The sequence below is a fragment of the Poecile atricapillus genome, chromosome 10 (genome assembly GCF_030490865.1).
Source record: "Poecile atricapillus isolate bPoeAtr1 chromosome 10, bPoeAtr1.hap1, whole genome shotgun sequence".
Taxonomy (NCBI): domain Eukaryota; kingdom Metazoa; phylum Chordata; class Aves; order Passeriformes; family Paridae; genus Poecile; species Poecile atricapillus.
The window spans coordinates 15,098,730-15,115,482 of record NC_081258.1 but is presented as its reverse complement, the minus strand read 5'-3'; the positions used below and the strand labels follow the sequence as shown (position 1 = coordinate 15,115,482).

The 16,753-nt window shown below is 46.5% G+C and overlaps 1 protein-coding gene across 1 annotated transcript in view; it reads left to right on the top strand.

The window, feature by feature from the left end:
- The first annotated feature begins 323 nt into the window (after window positions 1–323).
- Window positions 324–16,753, top strand: part of EDC4 (enhancer of mRNA decapping 4) — a 32,398-nt gene continuing 15,968 nt past the window's right edge. The window contains exons 1-17 of the mRNA XM_058845536.1: window positions 324–487; window positions 3,940–4,096; window positions 4,845–4,956; window positions 5,601–5,700; window positions 7,176–7,365; window positions 8,386–8,533; window positions 9,015–9,119; window positions 9,567–9,676; window positions 10,208–10,291; window positions 10,821–10,916; window positions 11,613–11,715; window positions 12,169–12,349; window positions 13,604–13,676; window positions 14,103–14,194; window positions 14,846–15,042; window positions 15,764–15,852; window positions 16,580–16,733. Coding sequence (XP_058701519.1) covers window positions 409–487; window positions 3,940–4,096; window positions 4,845–4,956; window positions 5,601–5,700; window positions 7,176–7,365; window positions 8,386–8,533; window positions 9,015–9,119; window positions 9,567–9,676; window positions 10,208–10,291; window positions 10,821–10,916; window positions 11,613–11,715; window positions 12,169–12,349; window positions 13,604–13,676; window positions 14,103–14,194; window positions 14,846–15,042; window positions 15,764–15,852; window positions 16,580–16,733 — 2,070 coding nt within the window. The 5' untranslated portion in view covers window positions 324–408. The remainder of the gene's footprint in view (window positions 488–3,939; window positions 4,097–4,844; window positions 4,957–5,600; window positions 5,701–7,175; window positions 7,366–8,385; window positions 8,534–9,014; window positions 9,120–9,566; window positions 9,677–10,207; window positions 10,292–10,820; window positions 10,917–11,612; window positions 11,716–12,168; window positions 12,350–13,603; window positions 13,677–14,102; window positions 14,195–14,845; window positions 15,043–15,763; window positions 15,853–16,579; window positions 16,734–16,753) is intronic.

Below are 16,753 nucleotides of genomic sequence, written 5' to 3'. Positions count from 1 at the left end.
TAGCCTCTAGTCAGTCTCGGTGCCCTCTCAAAGCCAAACAGGGCACGGGTGTATTCTTCCCAGGCAAACACAGAGCGTGGCTCCCGAGCGGCTCTCCCGGGTTTGTGCCTGAAGCAGTGGCGAGGTTCCGCGCTGTGCTGTGCGTGCGGCCTGTCCCGTTCGGCGGGAGCGGCTGTGTGCAGGGCTGTGTGCAGGGCCGCGCCCAGGGCGGCGGGGCCCAGCCTGGCGGGGGCGGATGGGGAGCCCCGGGCCGCGCTCCCGGCCCCGCCTCCGCCGCGCCGGGAACGCTCCGTTCGGGCGGCGGTTTCCGCCCGGCGCTCGCAGGGCCGGGCCGGAGGCGGAAGCGCGGGCGGCGGGGCCGGGCCGGGCAGCGCGGTGGCGGCGCGGGCGGGCGGCGCGCCGGGCCCCATGGCCTCCTGCTCCAGCATCGACATCGAGGACGCCACCCAGCACCTGCGGGACATCCTCAAGCTGGACCGGCCGGGAGGTGAGGAGCGGGAACCGGGCGGGTGCGAGAGGCCGCCGGGCCAGGCCGGGCGGGGCCTTGTCTCGGGCCGGGCTGCGGGAGCCCCTGGGCCGTTGCGCCGCCGCCCGCCGGTTGTCAGCGGTCGTGCTCGGGGCCCGGCCGGGACCGCTTCGCCTCGGGGCGCCTGGCAGCGCCCTGTGACCCGCCCAGGGCCAGCGGGTCCCGCTCGGCGCTGCCTCGCTCTCCGCAGAGCCCGGGACCCGCGGCGCGGTGCGCACCGGCCCGTGAGGAGAGCAGCCCCCGGCCTGGGGACCCTCGCTTGAGGGAGGGGGCTGTTGGCGCTGGGCAGGGCGAGCGCAGGTCGGCCCCAGAGCTCCCTGCTGCGGCGGTCTCGGGGCTCCATTCAGCTGAGAGGTGTTGCTGCTGGGAGCTGAACAGCACCGACCTCTGTGACACAAGTGTCCCCCCTTACCAGCAGTGCTTGGAGTGTTTCCCAGGAGTCTCTCGGGGCTGGGTGGAAGGGGCTGTCAGGCCGCTCTGAGATCAGTGCCGGGTTCACCCTTTTCACCCTTTACACAAACTTTTCACTCTCCTTATTTGTATGTAAAATGGGATCACAAATATCTCTCCTAAAGTGGTTGCAAGTCTTCTCCCTGCGCTTTTAACTATTATACTTCTCTGCTCAGAGTTAAGCGGGCTCCCTTCTGCTTGTAAGAATATCAGGAGCTGGCTCAGGAGTCATCTGGGTAGTGTTCCCACTCTCCTGGAGCTTAGGCTCTCTCATCCCTCTCTTTGAACCTGCCATGGTGTTTCAGTCAAACGTGGTGAGGGAATACTCTGAAGAAGGCTGAGAATGAATGCTTTGCAGAAAACTCTTAGCCTCTGGGTAAAGGACAAAATTATGCCCCTCTTGTGCTCCCTTCAAGGGAAAAAAAGGCAGGATGGGAATAATATAACTTTTAAATGTTCTGAGACTCAGCAGGAATGTGCTACCTCCAAAGCAACTGCCATGTGTGCTGCCTTTTGCTTGGCCAAAAGGAAGAGAGGTTGGGTGTGGGATTGTTGTGGAGGGCTTTAGAGGCACATGAGGTGATGGACCAACCTGCAGGAAGGCAGCTTCATTAGCTTTACTACCCTTAGAGAAACTTCTCATTAATTGGAATAATTTCTCTGTTTTCTGGAGTGCTTGCACATTCCTGAACTCTAATTTTTTTAAGAAAAATACATTTTTTGTCTGTAGTGCAGCACTGTACTTAAAAGATTGAAAGGAGAACTCAGTGCAGGGATGAGGAGCACTCGTTTCACGAGCAGTTTCTGAACTGAAAGGATATGTTGTGGTTGAGAAACGGCTGGAGTTGTTGTTCAAGGTGACTTGACTTTCTCCTGAAACAGCTTCTGCTGGTAGTTGAAGTCAAGGAGTTATTGCAGAGTATGGCTTTTTTCTTTTCATTATTCTTCTTTCCTGTTCATTCTCTTTGTTACCTTCTCTGTCGACTCCAGTGCACAAGAAGGCAGTTGAGAGGAAAAGGGGCAAGTGGGCAGGAAGTTCACAGGAGGATCCTGTGGTGGTTCTCAGCAGAAATCACTGCCTGGCTAACAGTAAATAAACTTGAAAAGACTGACCTAATAAGGGGAAAAAGAGATTTTAGCTGAAAGTCTCTGAAACTCCTGTTAGGATGCCAGGGGAGAGGAATAGAGGAGCCTTCAAGTTTTGCAGTATCAGGTGCAGGTAGCTGTGAGCAGTGTTGTGTTCCTCTAGATCCTGTCCAGGCAGGTGACAAGAAACACTCCCTGTTCTGAAAAGTTTACAGCTGTCACAATACTTTATAAATTCAGCTAGGCTTGGTGATTGTGAAAATGTAATCCACTACCCAGTCTGTCTCTCTTGACACAATTTCTCCTGGTTTTGGCAAACTTCATCCAATGCTTCAGTAGCTGTTGCTGAAGCATGGACCTGCCTGCTGGGATGTGGAGACAGGCTGTCAGTGCCACTGTGCTGTGGAGGAGCATCCCTGCTGGTGGTGGGCAGGATCCTTCAATCCATGCAGAGATCTCTGCTGATAACCAGGTGTTACGTGGGCTCACCCTGTTCATGCTGTATCAGGACAGTGTTGTGTTCAGTACAGGCTGGCATCTCCTGGTGCAGCTGATGGTGGGAGCAGGAAGAGTTCAGTGTCTCAGCTCTGACTGTTCCTGCTCTTTGAAAAGGTAATGAATACAAACTTCTTTCCCTTTGAGACCTCAATCTACCAGTCTGGCTTAACCTTTTGATTTAGTTCATATTCTTACTAAATAGAGTCTCTTCCCTTCTTTCATGGCTCCAGGACTGTGCACAGGCAGCACCTGTGCTTGTCTGGCTTCCACTAACACAGACTGAGCTACACCCATTCCTGAACTTGGGTGTACTGTTCTTGGGCCCATCAGCCTCTGGAAAGTGTTTCTTCCTTCCTCTTTCCCATGGAGCAAACATCACTATCCTGCTGTCTGTAAAAGAGCAGCAGTACTTACATGAGACTCTGCTGTGGCTGCAAAAAGGGCAAAGCACGTATCATCTTTCTCCGGGAGACTGGGTGCTTTTTCTGTAGGGAATATTTTCCTGCCTTTGGTCACAAAGGATAAAGTGCTGTCAGTTGCAATTGGACAAGCACCCAGCATATGCTGTAGCAATAAGGGACACATCTTAATGTTGTGACAGCAAGCTCAACACCAATGTGAAGTGGTTATAGGATCACATTCCCTTGCCTGAATTTCCTTGTGCTGTCAGTGCTGTTGCTTTGTTTTCATGCAGTGCAGCTACACTGAGGTGAGTGCCCAAATTGCATCAGGGTACCCTGTCACTGCACATTTCTGTGTCCATAACGACTCTTCATAAACAGGCAAGTTTAAAATATTCTTCTGGCAAATAAATAGTTGCAGTTGTGTTTTAGGCAGCAGCACTCACCTGATCTGTTGAAGCCTATTCGGTCGCAGAGAGGTTGTCTTACTGTGGAAGGATCTGCCTCTTGCCCACAGTTATGTTTAGGTTTGTTACATGTGCCAGTGATGGGGGAGCTTCTGGTCCTGGGAGCAGCCATTTTGCAGGATCTCAGCAGCAGTTGTTACCTGGCAACAGTATACGAAATTTCGGGTTTCAAAACCAGTGAAAATTTCAAGGGAGGATTCGCTGAGACAGGCGGCTTTTCCTTGAGCCTGGTAAGTTCCTTGAAGCATGTTCTTTGGTGTTTCTCTGATCTGTTGGAATGGCTTGTGTAAGAAAAAGAGCTGTTTCACTCAGATATATGGAGGTGAATTTCTCATCATATGGGAGGTCTCTTATACATCTTTTTGGTAGAAGACTTTTCCTAACCAGTTCAGTGTATTCTACCCGACAGACCAATAGAGGCTGACAAAAAGCATCTGGAGGTGGTGTACTTCACACAGTGTTAATTTCTTTCAAATGCACGTTGGGCACAGCTGGTCATGCTTTTCCTCAGGTTCGGTGAATGAGAACCAGAGACCATCCAATTCATATAACGGGGACCTGAATGGGCTGCTGGTGCCTGATCCCCTTGGGAGCGGAGATGGACCTGCTTTGGCCAAGCCAGTGCATCGCAGCATCTCTCTAGGAGCCCTGCAGGAGAAACAAGTCATGTAAGTTTTGTCAAAGAAATGCTAAGAATGAATAGAAAACCGCTCAAATTCGGTTCTCTTGAGCCGCATGGACATGCATGCTGGGAGTGTGACAATGGGTTTTATGTTCAGGTGGCAGTTGTGAGTCAGTGCTCTTGGTTAGAGTTTTTGTAGCTTTTGTGAGGCTGATGCATGGAGTCTGCCATCCTTGCAGCTCAGGAAGTGAAGAATATCTGCAGAGTTGTTCAGAGAAGGGGAGTGGGACTGTAATTGGTGAAAACTGCAGGTCAGGGTGAATGTGAATCATGAGGGCTCTGGTTGAAACTTGTGGTTCCCCTGTAGATGTCCAGCAGGACTCCTTCAGGGACCCAAGTCACCTGAGGTGTTGCAGAGCTCATGGTTGGGTTCTCTGGTCATGATTTTGAAAGAGGACACCATGAGAACCACAGGCAGTGTGCACTGTTTTGTTGATGAGGTTCTGCTGGTTGGTTTTGGTTTCTTCACACCTTCCAGTGTTGGGGACTTGAATCAAATGTAGGTCTGTGCTCAAGTCAAATGAACTGAATGTTTTTAGGCTGAACAAAGAAGGTGTTTGACACTGTCAAACCTGTGACACATATGGAAGGGAGACTCAGCTGAGAGGAGTTTCTGTCTTCACACAAATCCTGTTATGTTGCTGCATAAAATTATGAATTTAATAAAGTGTCAAATATTTTGTTCCTGTGAGTCCTGTCTGATTTTTTTTCCCCCTCTTTGTATTTTTTTAAAGCTGTCTTTCTGGTGATGACAGCTCAACATGCTTAGTGATATCAGCAAAAGATGTGGAGATAGTGGCCAGCAGTGATTCCAGCATCACCAGTAAGGCCAGAGGGAGTAACAAGGTAAGGAGCAAGAGAAAGCATGGTCTGTCTCTTTTTTAGTCACATCAGCTCGTGCTTGAATATTTTAAAAAAGAAATAACTTTTCTTTCTTGTGTCACAGGAGCTTGTAATTAGGTAGAAGTTTGTCAAAGAGTTTAATAAGGAGAAAAAAGTTGGAGCAGTATCTTGTAACTGATTGTTTCTGTTATTCCAAAGTCTGGCCAAGTTATCCTCTAATTTTCAGAAGTCCATGATCTAAGCTGTAGGTTCTTTGGAAAGTGTCCTTTCTCCACAAACAAGATTTTTCTGCTGATTGTTTCCTCCCTGGACCCTGAAGGGAGGATTTCCCTGGCTGTTTTGCTGGCATCAGTCCTGATGAGGGCTCTGGCCAGCAGGTCAGAGCTGTAAGAGCCAATATGCTGAAATTAGAGCTGGTGCTGAGCAAAGAACTAAGCCATGCTCAGAACAAATGCTGATGATTAGGAGAGAGACCTCAGGTCTTGATCCACTCAGCCCTTTCCCACTTTGTTCCTTAATTTTCCATTTTGTGTTTTTCCATTTTCCATTCCTATTTGTTTCTTAGTGTGCAGTGAGCTAAGGTACCACAAAGATGGAAAAGATAATTCCAGACATTTCTCATGTTTTGTTTTCTTTCTCCTGAACAGGTGAAAATACAGCCTGTTGCTAGATATGACTGGGAGCAGAAATACTATTATGGCAATCTGATAGCTGTTTCAAACTCTTACCTGGCTTATGCCATTAGAGGTGAGATGCCTTCTCTTCTTGGATGTGATTTGTATTCTTTTCCTCTGTGTATCATTAAGAAGGGCAGAGTTTACATCAGAACAATGTAACTGGCACTAATTGAAACATACCTTGCAATACCCAGATCAGAGTGTTTTTATAGAAGGAATATAAGCAATGGTGGAGAGAAGAGTTTGTTATGTGGGAGAGTTAGAAATAAAAGAGAAGGACTCAGTGGGCATGTAGGAAAAGTTGAAGGACTACATTGGTTTTACTGGGGAGCTGATGTTCAGATTCCTCCTCTAATTAAATATGTCTGAAGCAAACAAGCTGCTCTGTAGCTAAGCACAGAAACAGCCCCATGGTAATTTGAGCAGATCAGTGTTTGTGATAGATTTGCTTGCATTAATTTAGAGTTGAATTTAAGGCTAAATTTTCAGGATCCAAAGAGCGATGCAGATGCGGTGGCTTGTGCAATAGAGAGAGGAAAGCAGAACAACCCAGGCAAAGATGGTTTCATAGCATATGGGATAGAAGGTGACAGGATGAGAGGAAATGGTTTCAAATTGTGCCAGGGAAGGTTTAAATTAGACGCTAGGAAAATATTTTTCATGGAATGGGTTCTGAAACACTGGAACTGCCCTGCCCAGGGAAGTGGTGAATTCACCTGGAAGTGTTCAAAAAACATGTAGATATTGCACTTGAGGACAAGGTTTACTGGTGAACATGAGGGTTGTGCTGGTTGGACTTGATGATCTTAAAGGTGTTTTCCATCCTTAAGAGTTCTGTGAGATGAACACTTAGTTATCTGCAGTGTCTCTTTCTGCTCTCATAGAAGCACAGAGTGTCTGTGTCTCTTTGTTCTTAGTTCTCGCACCAGTTTATCTGGTCTTTTATGAAATGTACTACTCTGCTCTTGTAATAACCTTTTTTCCTAGCTGAGGTTATTTTAGAGTAGCTTAAGGATGTCTCACCCTTTTAAAAAATAGTTTAAAAGCCTGGGTGCAGTAACACTGGGGAGTGGTTTGCTAGGGCTGGCGTGGGCATCAGGAAGTGGAAGCACCATGATCCCTGTAAGACTGCCTGCTATGTAGTCAATGGTGTCTGTCTGAAAAGGGGAAGCTGGAAACTTTGCTTAGTGTGCACATGTTCTGAAGCATCTTCTTTTCAGTCATGCAAGCCAAAAAGCAGTGAATGTCCATGCCTCTTGCTTCGCCTTACAGAACACATATCTGAGCTATCTGCCTCTCAGTAACTCCTTTTCTCCAGTAACTGAAAATTAAATTGCAAATAAAATTAATTCACTGTCACTGGAGGTCATCCTTGGAAGTGTGGCAAGCTCGAGATGAGGGTTTAGGCCTGGCATTTAATTGTGGCGTCTTTAATCAGGATGATCCTGGGAATTATGAGTTTATGAGACTTATGGGAAGTTTATGAGAATTATGCAGAGAAACCACAGACATAAATGGTGACTTCTCCCTCTGTCTGTCTCACAGCTGCCAGCAATGGCTCTGCTATGGTGCGGGTGTTGAGTGTCAGCACTGCTGAGCGGACCTTGCTGAAGGGATTCACAGGAGGCGTGGCAGACCTGGCCTTTGCTCACCTCAACTCCAACCAGCTGGCCTGCCTGGACGAGGCTGGCAACCTTTTTGTCTGGCGCCTGGCCATGGATAAAGAAAAAATCCAGTATCTTGTTTAAATACACCTCCTGTCAGTCTCTGTGTAATGATTAGATGTGAATGCAACCTCAACATTGCCGTTTAATTTGTAGCCTTTGCAGAATAGCAGCTTGCAGGGGGAAGATCGATAGTTATGCCCCTTCCAGAGTATCAAATCAGTCAACTTCTGCCTGCATTCAGCACAATCATTATTTGGTATTGCATTGCTTGGAATTCTAGGAGCACCTTAGTGCTCCTGGTCTGGGCAAAGTAGACAGTGAGAAGTGTCAGTCTGTACCAGCTGGCCTTGGGCACGGACAGTGTCACTTCAAGTGTGTGACAGAGGTTTGTCTTGTCTGGGTCTACCTCTTTTCCTCAGTTACTTCTCTGGGGAAGAGGATGTAATACTTCCCGTCCACTCACTATCTTCCTTTCAAACCTGTCATCCTTTTGGTGGCCCCGAAATTTATTTTCAGTGTTCATTACCCTAAATATTTTCCTTTTAATTGCTAGGACTGATTGCTCAATGCTTCTGGGAAACATGTGAGGTATGTCACCTCAGAGTGTAGCTTTTCCATTTTAATTGTGTACCATCATTTCAAAAGCAATTGGAGCAAAGGTGGTGGTAGTTGTTGAAGCCCTGATTTATGGCGCACTTGAGCACTCAGCTGGGGGCAGTGTGGTAGCTCTTCTCTCTTTCTCTGTTAGTGTTGCAATGGTAACAAATCATTTAATCATTAGCTGTCTCATGGATTGCACATTCAGATGTGGCTGTGTGCCCCTGTTGTGCTTATCCTGTCACTGCAGCCTGCAAGAGGAAATTGTGAGAACCTATGAACTTTTGTAAGCTGAAGTTCTTCTGTCAGTGAAGAAACTCTAGCTTGGCTTCTTTCTCAGCAGAATCCCTTTACCTGCTTTCTTTTTGAATCAATGGCCAAAAAAACCTTGAGGTTTAACAGTATTAAAACAGCAGACCAAGTCTGAACAGGTTATTGCTGGACATTAGTAACAGAGGCAGAATGTTACATCTCTTAACCCTGGTGATCAGAGAGGAGATCTTGGTTAACATCAAGCGACCTGACAATACCCCACTGAACACCTTCCGGAGAATCATCTGGTGCCCTTTCATCCCGGATGATAACGAGGAGAGCGGGGAAGAGGGAAGTCAGACGTTGGCGTTGTTGCATGAGGACAGGGTAAGGAAACTCTGCTTTGGAAATGTTGCCCTAATTTACCATTAGAAGGTGAGAATTTAATGGAGGAGAGAGCTGAGTTTACAATGGAGTTGTAAAGGCTCCTGTCTAGGCCATGATGGGGATCCTCTCTTCCCAGGAGACCTCATTCTCTGGGCCTCAGGAGGGTGGAAAGGGAGCTTCATTCCACCATCAAATACCAAGGTCCACTTGAAACAGAGGCATCACTTGTCTGTTCAGGCTGAGCCAGCCCGAGGGAGGGACTTGGTGGGCAGCAGCTACAAATGCCAAGAGCAATTCCCTGTGTTATATACAGTGCTAGGAAAGCATCTAATGGCCAGACTGGGTGGAAAGGGGAAGGCTTATGTCACACACTTGCCACTGGGCTGGTGTGTCAGGCCATAAGATAAGGATCTAGGATGTTCTCTGGATCAAACCAGTGGTTGTAAAAATAAACCTCTATGGCTACATGTTTGTTTTCCAGGCAGAGGTGTGGGATTTGGACATCATCCGAACCAACAACAGCTCCTGGCCGGTGGAAGTGCCTGATATCAAAGAAGGTTTCATTGTGGTGAAAGGCCACAGCACGGTACAAACCTGGGTTTTTTTTTTTTTGTCTTCTTTGGGTTATAGTGTCTCAGGAGCTGCAGTTCTATGGCCAGTTGGCTGTTAAAAAAAGACAGTTGTGAGGCAATTATGATTGTGAGAAGCCAGAAGATCTCAAACCAAAATGATCTCTATTCATAACATGATTAACAGTAAGAGCAGTGGCAAAGAAGTCCATTGTACTTGAATTTGCTGTCTGGAAACAGTGATGGTTTATTATTACCAAGAAAGAAGGGTGCATGTCAATTGTTCTGTGAAGGGTTAAAAGACATAATGTTAGAAGCTACCAGTTTCTGTTAGAAATCACTCTGGCCTTGTCTACTATCAGATTGTTAGTCAAATTCTTGCTTGTAGATAGAGCTTTTTCTTCTTGTAAAGTAAGAAAAGCTATACAATGACTTTTCTGCGTCTCTTTTCCCCCTCTGTGTAGTGCCTGAGCGAGGGAGCACTTTCTCCAGATGGAACTGTGTTGGCCACAGCAAGCCATGATGGTTTTGTAAAATTCTGGCAGATCTATATTGAGGGACAGGATGAGCCAAGGTAACTGGAGAATTGGAAAATGAAGCATCTTGGAAACAGCAGCATTTTCTCTGGGACAATTTCCTTGATAATTTTCTGTGATAGTCATTCTCAGGACATTATAAAGATACAGCATAAGTGTTTGTAATTTGTTGCTGAAAAATTGCATTACTGAATATCGTAGGCTTATGGAAAAAGCAGAGAGCTGTGTCTGGAAACAGGAGTTCTGTGCTTTGCACAAGCTTCAGTCAAACTCTTTTGCACTGTCCGTGTAAATGCAGGAAGCTGCTCTGAGCCATTCTTCTCAATGTTCACTTCTTTTTGCATTGTATTTTTGTTAAGACACCAGACCAAATGGCAACATGGGTTATTATTTATTTATTGGTAAAAATATTTCTCTGTGTGATCTCCTTATTTTGTATAAGACTTGTAAAGAGCTACAAGTCAGTAATGCTTTGTGGCTTCTGGACAAGGAGTTGTCTGTTCAGTGTCAGCGTCCTCCTCATTTACCACTCCCTTCACACTTGGATTTTTTCTCTGATTTATTCCCAGGTGTCTTCATGAGTGGAAGCCCCATGATGGTAGACCTCTTTCCTGCTTGCTCTTTTGTGACAACCATAAAAAACAAGACCCAGAGTAAGTCCCCAGTCTTGTGCTTGAAGTATTAAAGTTTCAGCATTGTTTTCTAACTCTGCTTCGCCTTGAAAGTTCCTTGTAATTGAATCATACTTAAAAAGTTTAGCTTTGTAGCAGGAACAAGTGCTATTATCTTTGCAGTCAGTTTTCTGGTGATGGAGAGATATATAAGACTGAAGCACAACCTGAAGTGATCTTAATCATAGTCCCAATTCCATGAAAGTAATGAGAATTCTACATTGAGGAGTCCTCTCAGGTTTGTGGTGTGGTCAGTCTTAAATGGCCTTTTAGCCCTCCAAATTTCAATTACCATTGCTGAAAATACAGCTTTTATTGTTATTGTTTCTTCAATCAGTTGTGGCTTTAAGGTTTCTGAGAGGTGTAGTGGTTTCTAGTCTGCCTCAGAGCAGGAATTTTCTAGGAGCTTTAGGCCACGGTTGGCCAAAATCAGCCATGAGCAACTTGTGAGGAGCCTTTCTGGGAAGGACCAGAACTTCTTTAAGAGAATTTGGATCTGTTGTGCCTACAGAGTTCCCTTCTGGAGGTTTCTCATCACAGGAGCCGATCAGAACAGAGAACTGAAGATGTGGTGCACGGTGTCTTGGACTTGTTTGCAGACTGTTCGGTACGTGTTGGCACTCCTGAAGGGTGGAATTTGGGGGTACTGAATTTGCATCTAGGATCTTTTCCTATTAGTGCGTTTTCTGTTTAGATTATGAAAAGCTGCTATATTGATAGAGCTTAAGAAATTATCCAAGGCTTAAATGTTGAGCCATGTAGGTCCAGAAATTCAAATTCTGCTTTAGTCCATCCCTTGACTCAACTTAGGTTCCCCGATTTTATTTTTCTGATGGTGGATCATGGCCTCTCTCACACACACATGCTTAAGGCCACTTAGGATTTTTCCTCTTAAAGTGAGAAGAATATGACATAGGGCCAAGTGCTGCTTTTTCCACCTCGTGCTGCAGAAGGTCTAAAACTTGTGGAAGGGTTATTTTGATTTGGTGGATTTTTGGTTTTAAATGTACTCCTATGAATGTGGAACATGTTGAATAGTGACAAAATGTCACCTTTCATTTCAGTGTTCAGAATCCATAACTTGTTTCTATCGTGCCAGCTCCCAGCTGCTTTCTTAGCTGATGTCAGCACTGATTTCAGCAAAGGTGTTTATGGTCTAGTGGGTGGTTACACTGTAATAGGACTGTAAATTCCTTAAGGTTCTGTGGGAGTTGTGGTAATTAGTGCAGTTTCATAGCAATCATGCTGGTTGGGCTAATCTACCTTGCTGTCTGTACCCCCTCCTTCTTATTTGTATATGCAGCTTTTCTCCTGACATCTTCAGCTCCATGAGTATTCTTCCCAGCTTGAAAGTCTGCCTGGACCTCTCTGCTGAATATCTGATACTGAGTGATGTGCAGAGAAAAGTAAGTAGTTCATTTTATTGCTGCCTGTGGGAAATGGTGGCTGAAGTAGAATTGGCCTTGTGTGTGACTGGTTCTGCTGCCTAGGTCTGGGATTTGCATGTCAGTGTATAAAAATGCAGAAGTTGACTCAGCAATTTCACTGCTAGATGAAAAAGGATAACAATTTGGCTGAGTAATCCTGAGGAGCCTTAAGGATTATTTCTCACCCTTTGTAAAGCTCTCATTTGGAGATACTTGTGTCTGGCATTGTAGGATTGAGTTCTTGATCAACATTGACTCGCCTAAGAATGTGGTGCTTGTGGTTCCCTTGAATATTCCATTTCAAGATCCAGGCTTTATTCTTCACGTTATTTCCCTTGTTCCAAATCTGTTTTGGATGCTCGGCTCTGTAGTCCCCACATATGTGCATGGTCTGCTCTGAAAGCTCTGATTTACCATTTCTGATTCTTTCAGGTCTTGTATGTGATGGAGCTGATGCAGAACCAAGAGGAGGGCAAGGCCTACTTCAGCTCCATCTCGGAGTTCCTCCTTACTCACCCAGTGCTGAGCTTTGGCATCCAGGCCGTGAGCCGCTGCCGGCTAAGGCACACCGAGGTGCTCCCAGCAGAAGAGGAAAATGACAGCTTGAGTGTAGGTAGGTGACAGAATTTGGCTGCTGTGTGATCAGGATTTCTTTCCTGGCAGTTCTGACTTTCTTGTGAAAGGCTGGTCACTTCTCCCAAATAACAAGAGGAAACAGCCTCAGGTTGTGCCCAATGAGGTTTAGATTGGGTGTTAGGAAAAATTTCTTCAGCAGGCTTAAGCTGGGTTGTCAAGCATTGGAACACAGGATTCAAGGTGTGGCCTGGTCCCTCTGGTCACTCTGTTGCTGAAACAGGCCAGGATGCCAGTGGCCTTCTTGGCCACCTGGGCACACGCTGGCTCATTTTAAGCTACTCTCAACCAGCACCTGCAGGCTCTTTCCCACTGGGCAGCTTTGGAGCCACTCTGCTCAGCCCATGGTACTCCAGGGGCTTGTTGTGACCCAGTCACAGGACCTGGCACTTGCCCTTGTTGAACCTCACATAATTGGCCTCAGCCCATCAATCCAGCCTGTCCAGACCCCTCTGTAGACCCTTCCTTCCTTCCAGCAGATCAACACTCCTGCCTAAGGTGGTGCACAGCATCCTCAGTCAGTCAGGGGGGGGGGTTGTCTTGCTCTGCTCTGTGGTGCAGCCTTGAGTTCCATGTGTATGTGCAATTTTGGGCACCACCATATAAAAAAGACATTAAGCTGTTAGAGAGTGTCCAAAGGAGGGCCATGAGGATGGTGAAAGTGAAGCTGTATGGAAAGTGGCTGAGGTCACTTGGTCTGTTCAGACTGGAGGAGACTGAAGGAAGACCTCATTACTGTCTTCCAACATCCTCATAGCGGGCAGGCACTGATCTTTCCAATCTCATGACCAGCGACAGGACTCAAGAAAATGGCATTAATCTGAGTCTGGAGGTTCATGTTGGATATCAGGAAAAAGTTTTTCATCCAGAGGGTGGTTGGGCACAGGAACAGGTGCCCTGGGGCAGTGGTCATAGCACTGAGCCTATCTGAGTTCAAGAAGCATTTGGACAATTCTTCCAGGCACGTGCAGTGATTCTTGGGGTGTTCTGTTCAAGGCCAGGGGTTGGATCAGTGATCCTTATGGGTCCCTTCCAGCTCGGGATATTCTGTGATTCTGTGGAGTTGTCTGCAAACTTACTGAGAGTGCTCTTGATCCCCTCATCCAGATGATTGATAAAGAGAATCCATATCATGCTGGTTCTTTGCTGTCAGTTCATTCTGCTGTGATATTTTTGTAGTACTTTGTGTGTAGTTTCCATGCAACTTCATATTTTACCTTTTTCTCCTTTCCAGAAGGTGCTCAGGGCTCTGGGGCTGTCGAATCAGCAGCAGGTGTGCTGATAAAACTCTTCTGTGTTCACACCAAGTGAGTATGTGTATGTGTATGCAGCTGTCTGTGGTTGTCCTAACCCTGCACTGACCTGTAGAAATTTAAGTTAAATGATTTTGCTCATAACAAAAGCTACTTGGCCCCCAGCTACTTGGCTGTGGTGTGTGTGGCCTTACCAGGAGGTAGCCCTGAATGGTGTGACAAGCTTGTATTTCCATGGCCATGAGTGATTTAAGAACTGTGCTTACACACTAATGCTGGGAAACATCTCAAATACCCTGGGAGTCAGAGCTGGGTGACATGGCTGAGGATCACTTCCATTGCTTCTGTGACAGGCAGAAAACACTGAAGCATTTTCCAAGGGAATTAGTTCAGTGAAGAGAAATCTTCTGAGCCTTAATGATGTCTTAAGTCTTTTCTTGGTGGTTCTTCAGCTGATCAGAAATGCTTGTTTCTTTCTAGGGCCCTACAGGATGTGCAGATTAGATTCCAGCCTCTTCATAGCCCTGACACAAGTGCTTCCATGCCTTCCCATAGCTCTCATGAAGAATTTGGTGAGCATGTGTGTTAAATTGGTCTTCAGTGTTGCTGAGCCTTTAAAGGTTATTGGTGCGGGGAGCAGGAGGGTGGTTTTGGGTATCTCTTTGTACTGCAGTGGTGTCATTGCATAAAGGGTTCTGAATATGGAGTAGCACTGAAGCAAGAAGCTGGTTAGACCCTTGTTGTGAGTATGGAGTTTGGGGGTGTGTTAGACCTAGAGTGCTAGTGCTTTGTGCATGCTTGAGTTCACCTTCCTGGGTGATGTGGCACTTGTGAAAGAAATTTGAAGTTTCTCTCTTTTCAGGTGGAAGAGATCAGAGTGACAGCAGAGCTGTGGGAGTAGAGAGGGCTGGGCTGTCTGTGATGAGCTCTTTCAGCTCATTCACCATTCTGGGATGTGGCAATTCAACTGGCCTTGCTTTTAGGGAAGAAAGGAAGCTTGGACATTTTATTAGCAAAGCCTGATAAAATCCAGTCTGGCATACAAAGAGAAAGCATAACACAGGATTTGTTTTGCTCTAAGCTTTGACTGGGATGTTGCAGGGTTTTTGCTTGTTCCTTTTGGTATCAAGCATGGCATGCAATGGCATAAGTTCATACTTTGTGGAATTAGAGCTTTAGTTTTGGAGGGAAGTTCCAAACTGATTTGTATCTCTCCCTTGAAGCCTTTCCAGACCACATGGCTGATCTGAGCACAGAAGGGCTGGGATCTGAAAAGGAATCTGTGCACGGCTCCCAACCAGACCTGCGGCGTATCACTGATCTGCCTGTGCCAGCAGATTTCCTTTCCCTCTCCAATGATGCCAAACCCAAGCTGATGACTCCAGATGCATTCATGACACCAAGTACTTCTCTTCAGCAGGTAATCAGAGATCAGCACTGTTATGGTGATGCATGGGATGGGGGTGGATTTTGGTACTTTTGGACACGCTTTCCAGCTGTGATGACTGTGGTAAGCTCTGCTAGCTGAATGCAGAGCACACAGGAAACTGCATGTAATCAGACTGAGCAGAGACCTTTTGGCACACCTGAAATGCTACACTGGCCTAAGCTTGTGTGTAAGTTTAACTTAGGTTTAACTGCAAAGCCACTGATGTAGGTGTGCTTTGTAGAAATATGGGTTTGCAAAGTAACTGTATCTAAGCTGGGAGACTGCTCTTACTGGTTTACACATATTGTTTGGGGTTATGATATAACTGTAATGGAAGAAAATATGCCACCTCTGCACATCCTGTCTGATGGGGTCCTCTGGGAATGCAGATCTGAAATGATCAGGTAGGTAGATGGGACTGTTCAGACTTGTGAGACCCCGCTGGATTACCCCACTGTCTGCCATAAGCCTCTGCCTCTGCACTGGTGAGGTCACTTTGGGTTCAGCAGTTCCTCAGTAAAAGCAACCATATGATGAGGATGTTCTGGGACTTGCCTTTGACCAGCACCTGAGCACCTTAGCAGAACAACCCAACCTATTGGGGTATTTTCTACTCCCTTTTCATGAAAGACTCTCTAGGACTCTTTCTTTGTCTGGTTGAGTTGTGTTGTTGCCCTCTCTCCCATCCTGACTGCTGTGTGTTTCCTTACAGATTGCTGTCTCTCCAGGCAGCAGCGTCAGTTCCCTGACTGCAGTCACAGCCATGAGCAGCACTTCTGTCACGGATGCCTCTTTGCCCAGGTAAGTAACACATGAATTAAATAATACATTTGCAGCTGAACTGACACAGGCCTTTGGGATAGCACAGAGCTGTAGCATGTCTTGTAGGAGAGGAGATTGTAACCAGAGTTAGAAACTGGCCTGAGTCCAAACATCCCTGTATAGGCAGCTGTTTGCATCCCTAATGCAGCTTGGAACATGCCTGTTGTCATCTAGGGGCCAACAAGAGTGTTTTGTGCGTGCCTCATAGGGATTCTGTTATTGCAGCTCAGTTTTGTTGCTCTACATGCTTTTCCCAAAGGACCGTTGTTGTTTACAGGTAAGAGAACACTGCAGCCACCAAGGACAGGGAGAGAATTAGGACTGGTAGGAAAATCTTACAGTGTGACTGGGTTGGGTTGCATTAGCGGGTGAGAACTTCACTTCTGGGGGCTGGGAAAAGGAGGGAGACCTATCTCATAGTGTCCTGTTTCTCCCTGTACTCTGTACACTGGAGATACAATTGGTCCCTTCTCCCACTGACCCCATAAATTCTAAAAGATTGCAATGCCTTTTTTTTTTGTTGTTGTTTCCAACTCTCTGGGCTGTGTGGGGACTAGGAGATGCCAGTACTCATTGACAGCTGACCATAGTGGAAGGAGCAAGGACTCCTCCACTGACCTTTGCACCCCATCTCCTCACCATGAGTGTTGAATGCAGATCAATCATTTGTTTAGGTGGCTTGATTTGCTGGTGTCTGTTTCTGCAGAGCATCAGAAGACTTGACTGTGAGCCCCAAGATGCAGCTGGACACCAGCCTCACTCTCAGCAGCAGCAGCAGCAGTCTCCAGACCAGTCCTAGGAGTCACTCTGTTCTTATCCCAGGCCTCCCTGACAAGCTAACACCAAAGGCACCTGTTCCAGTAAGGCTCAAAATGCTGCT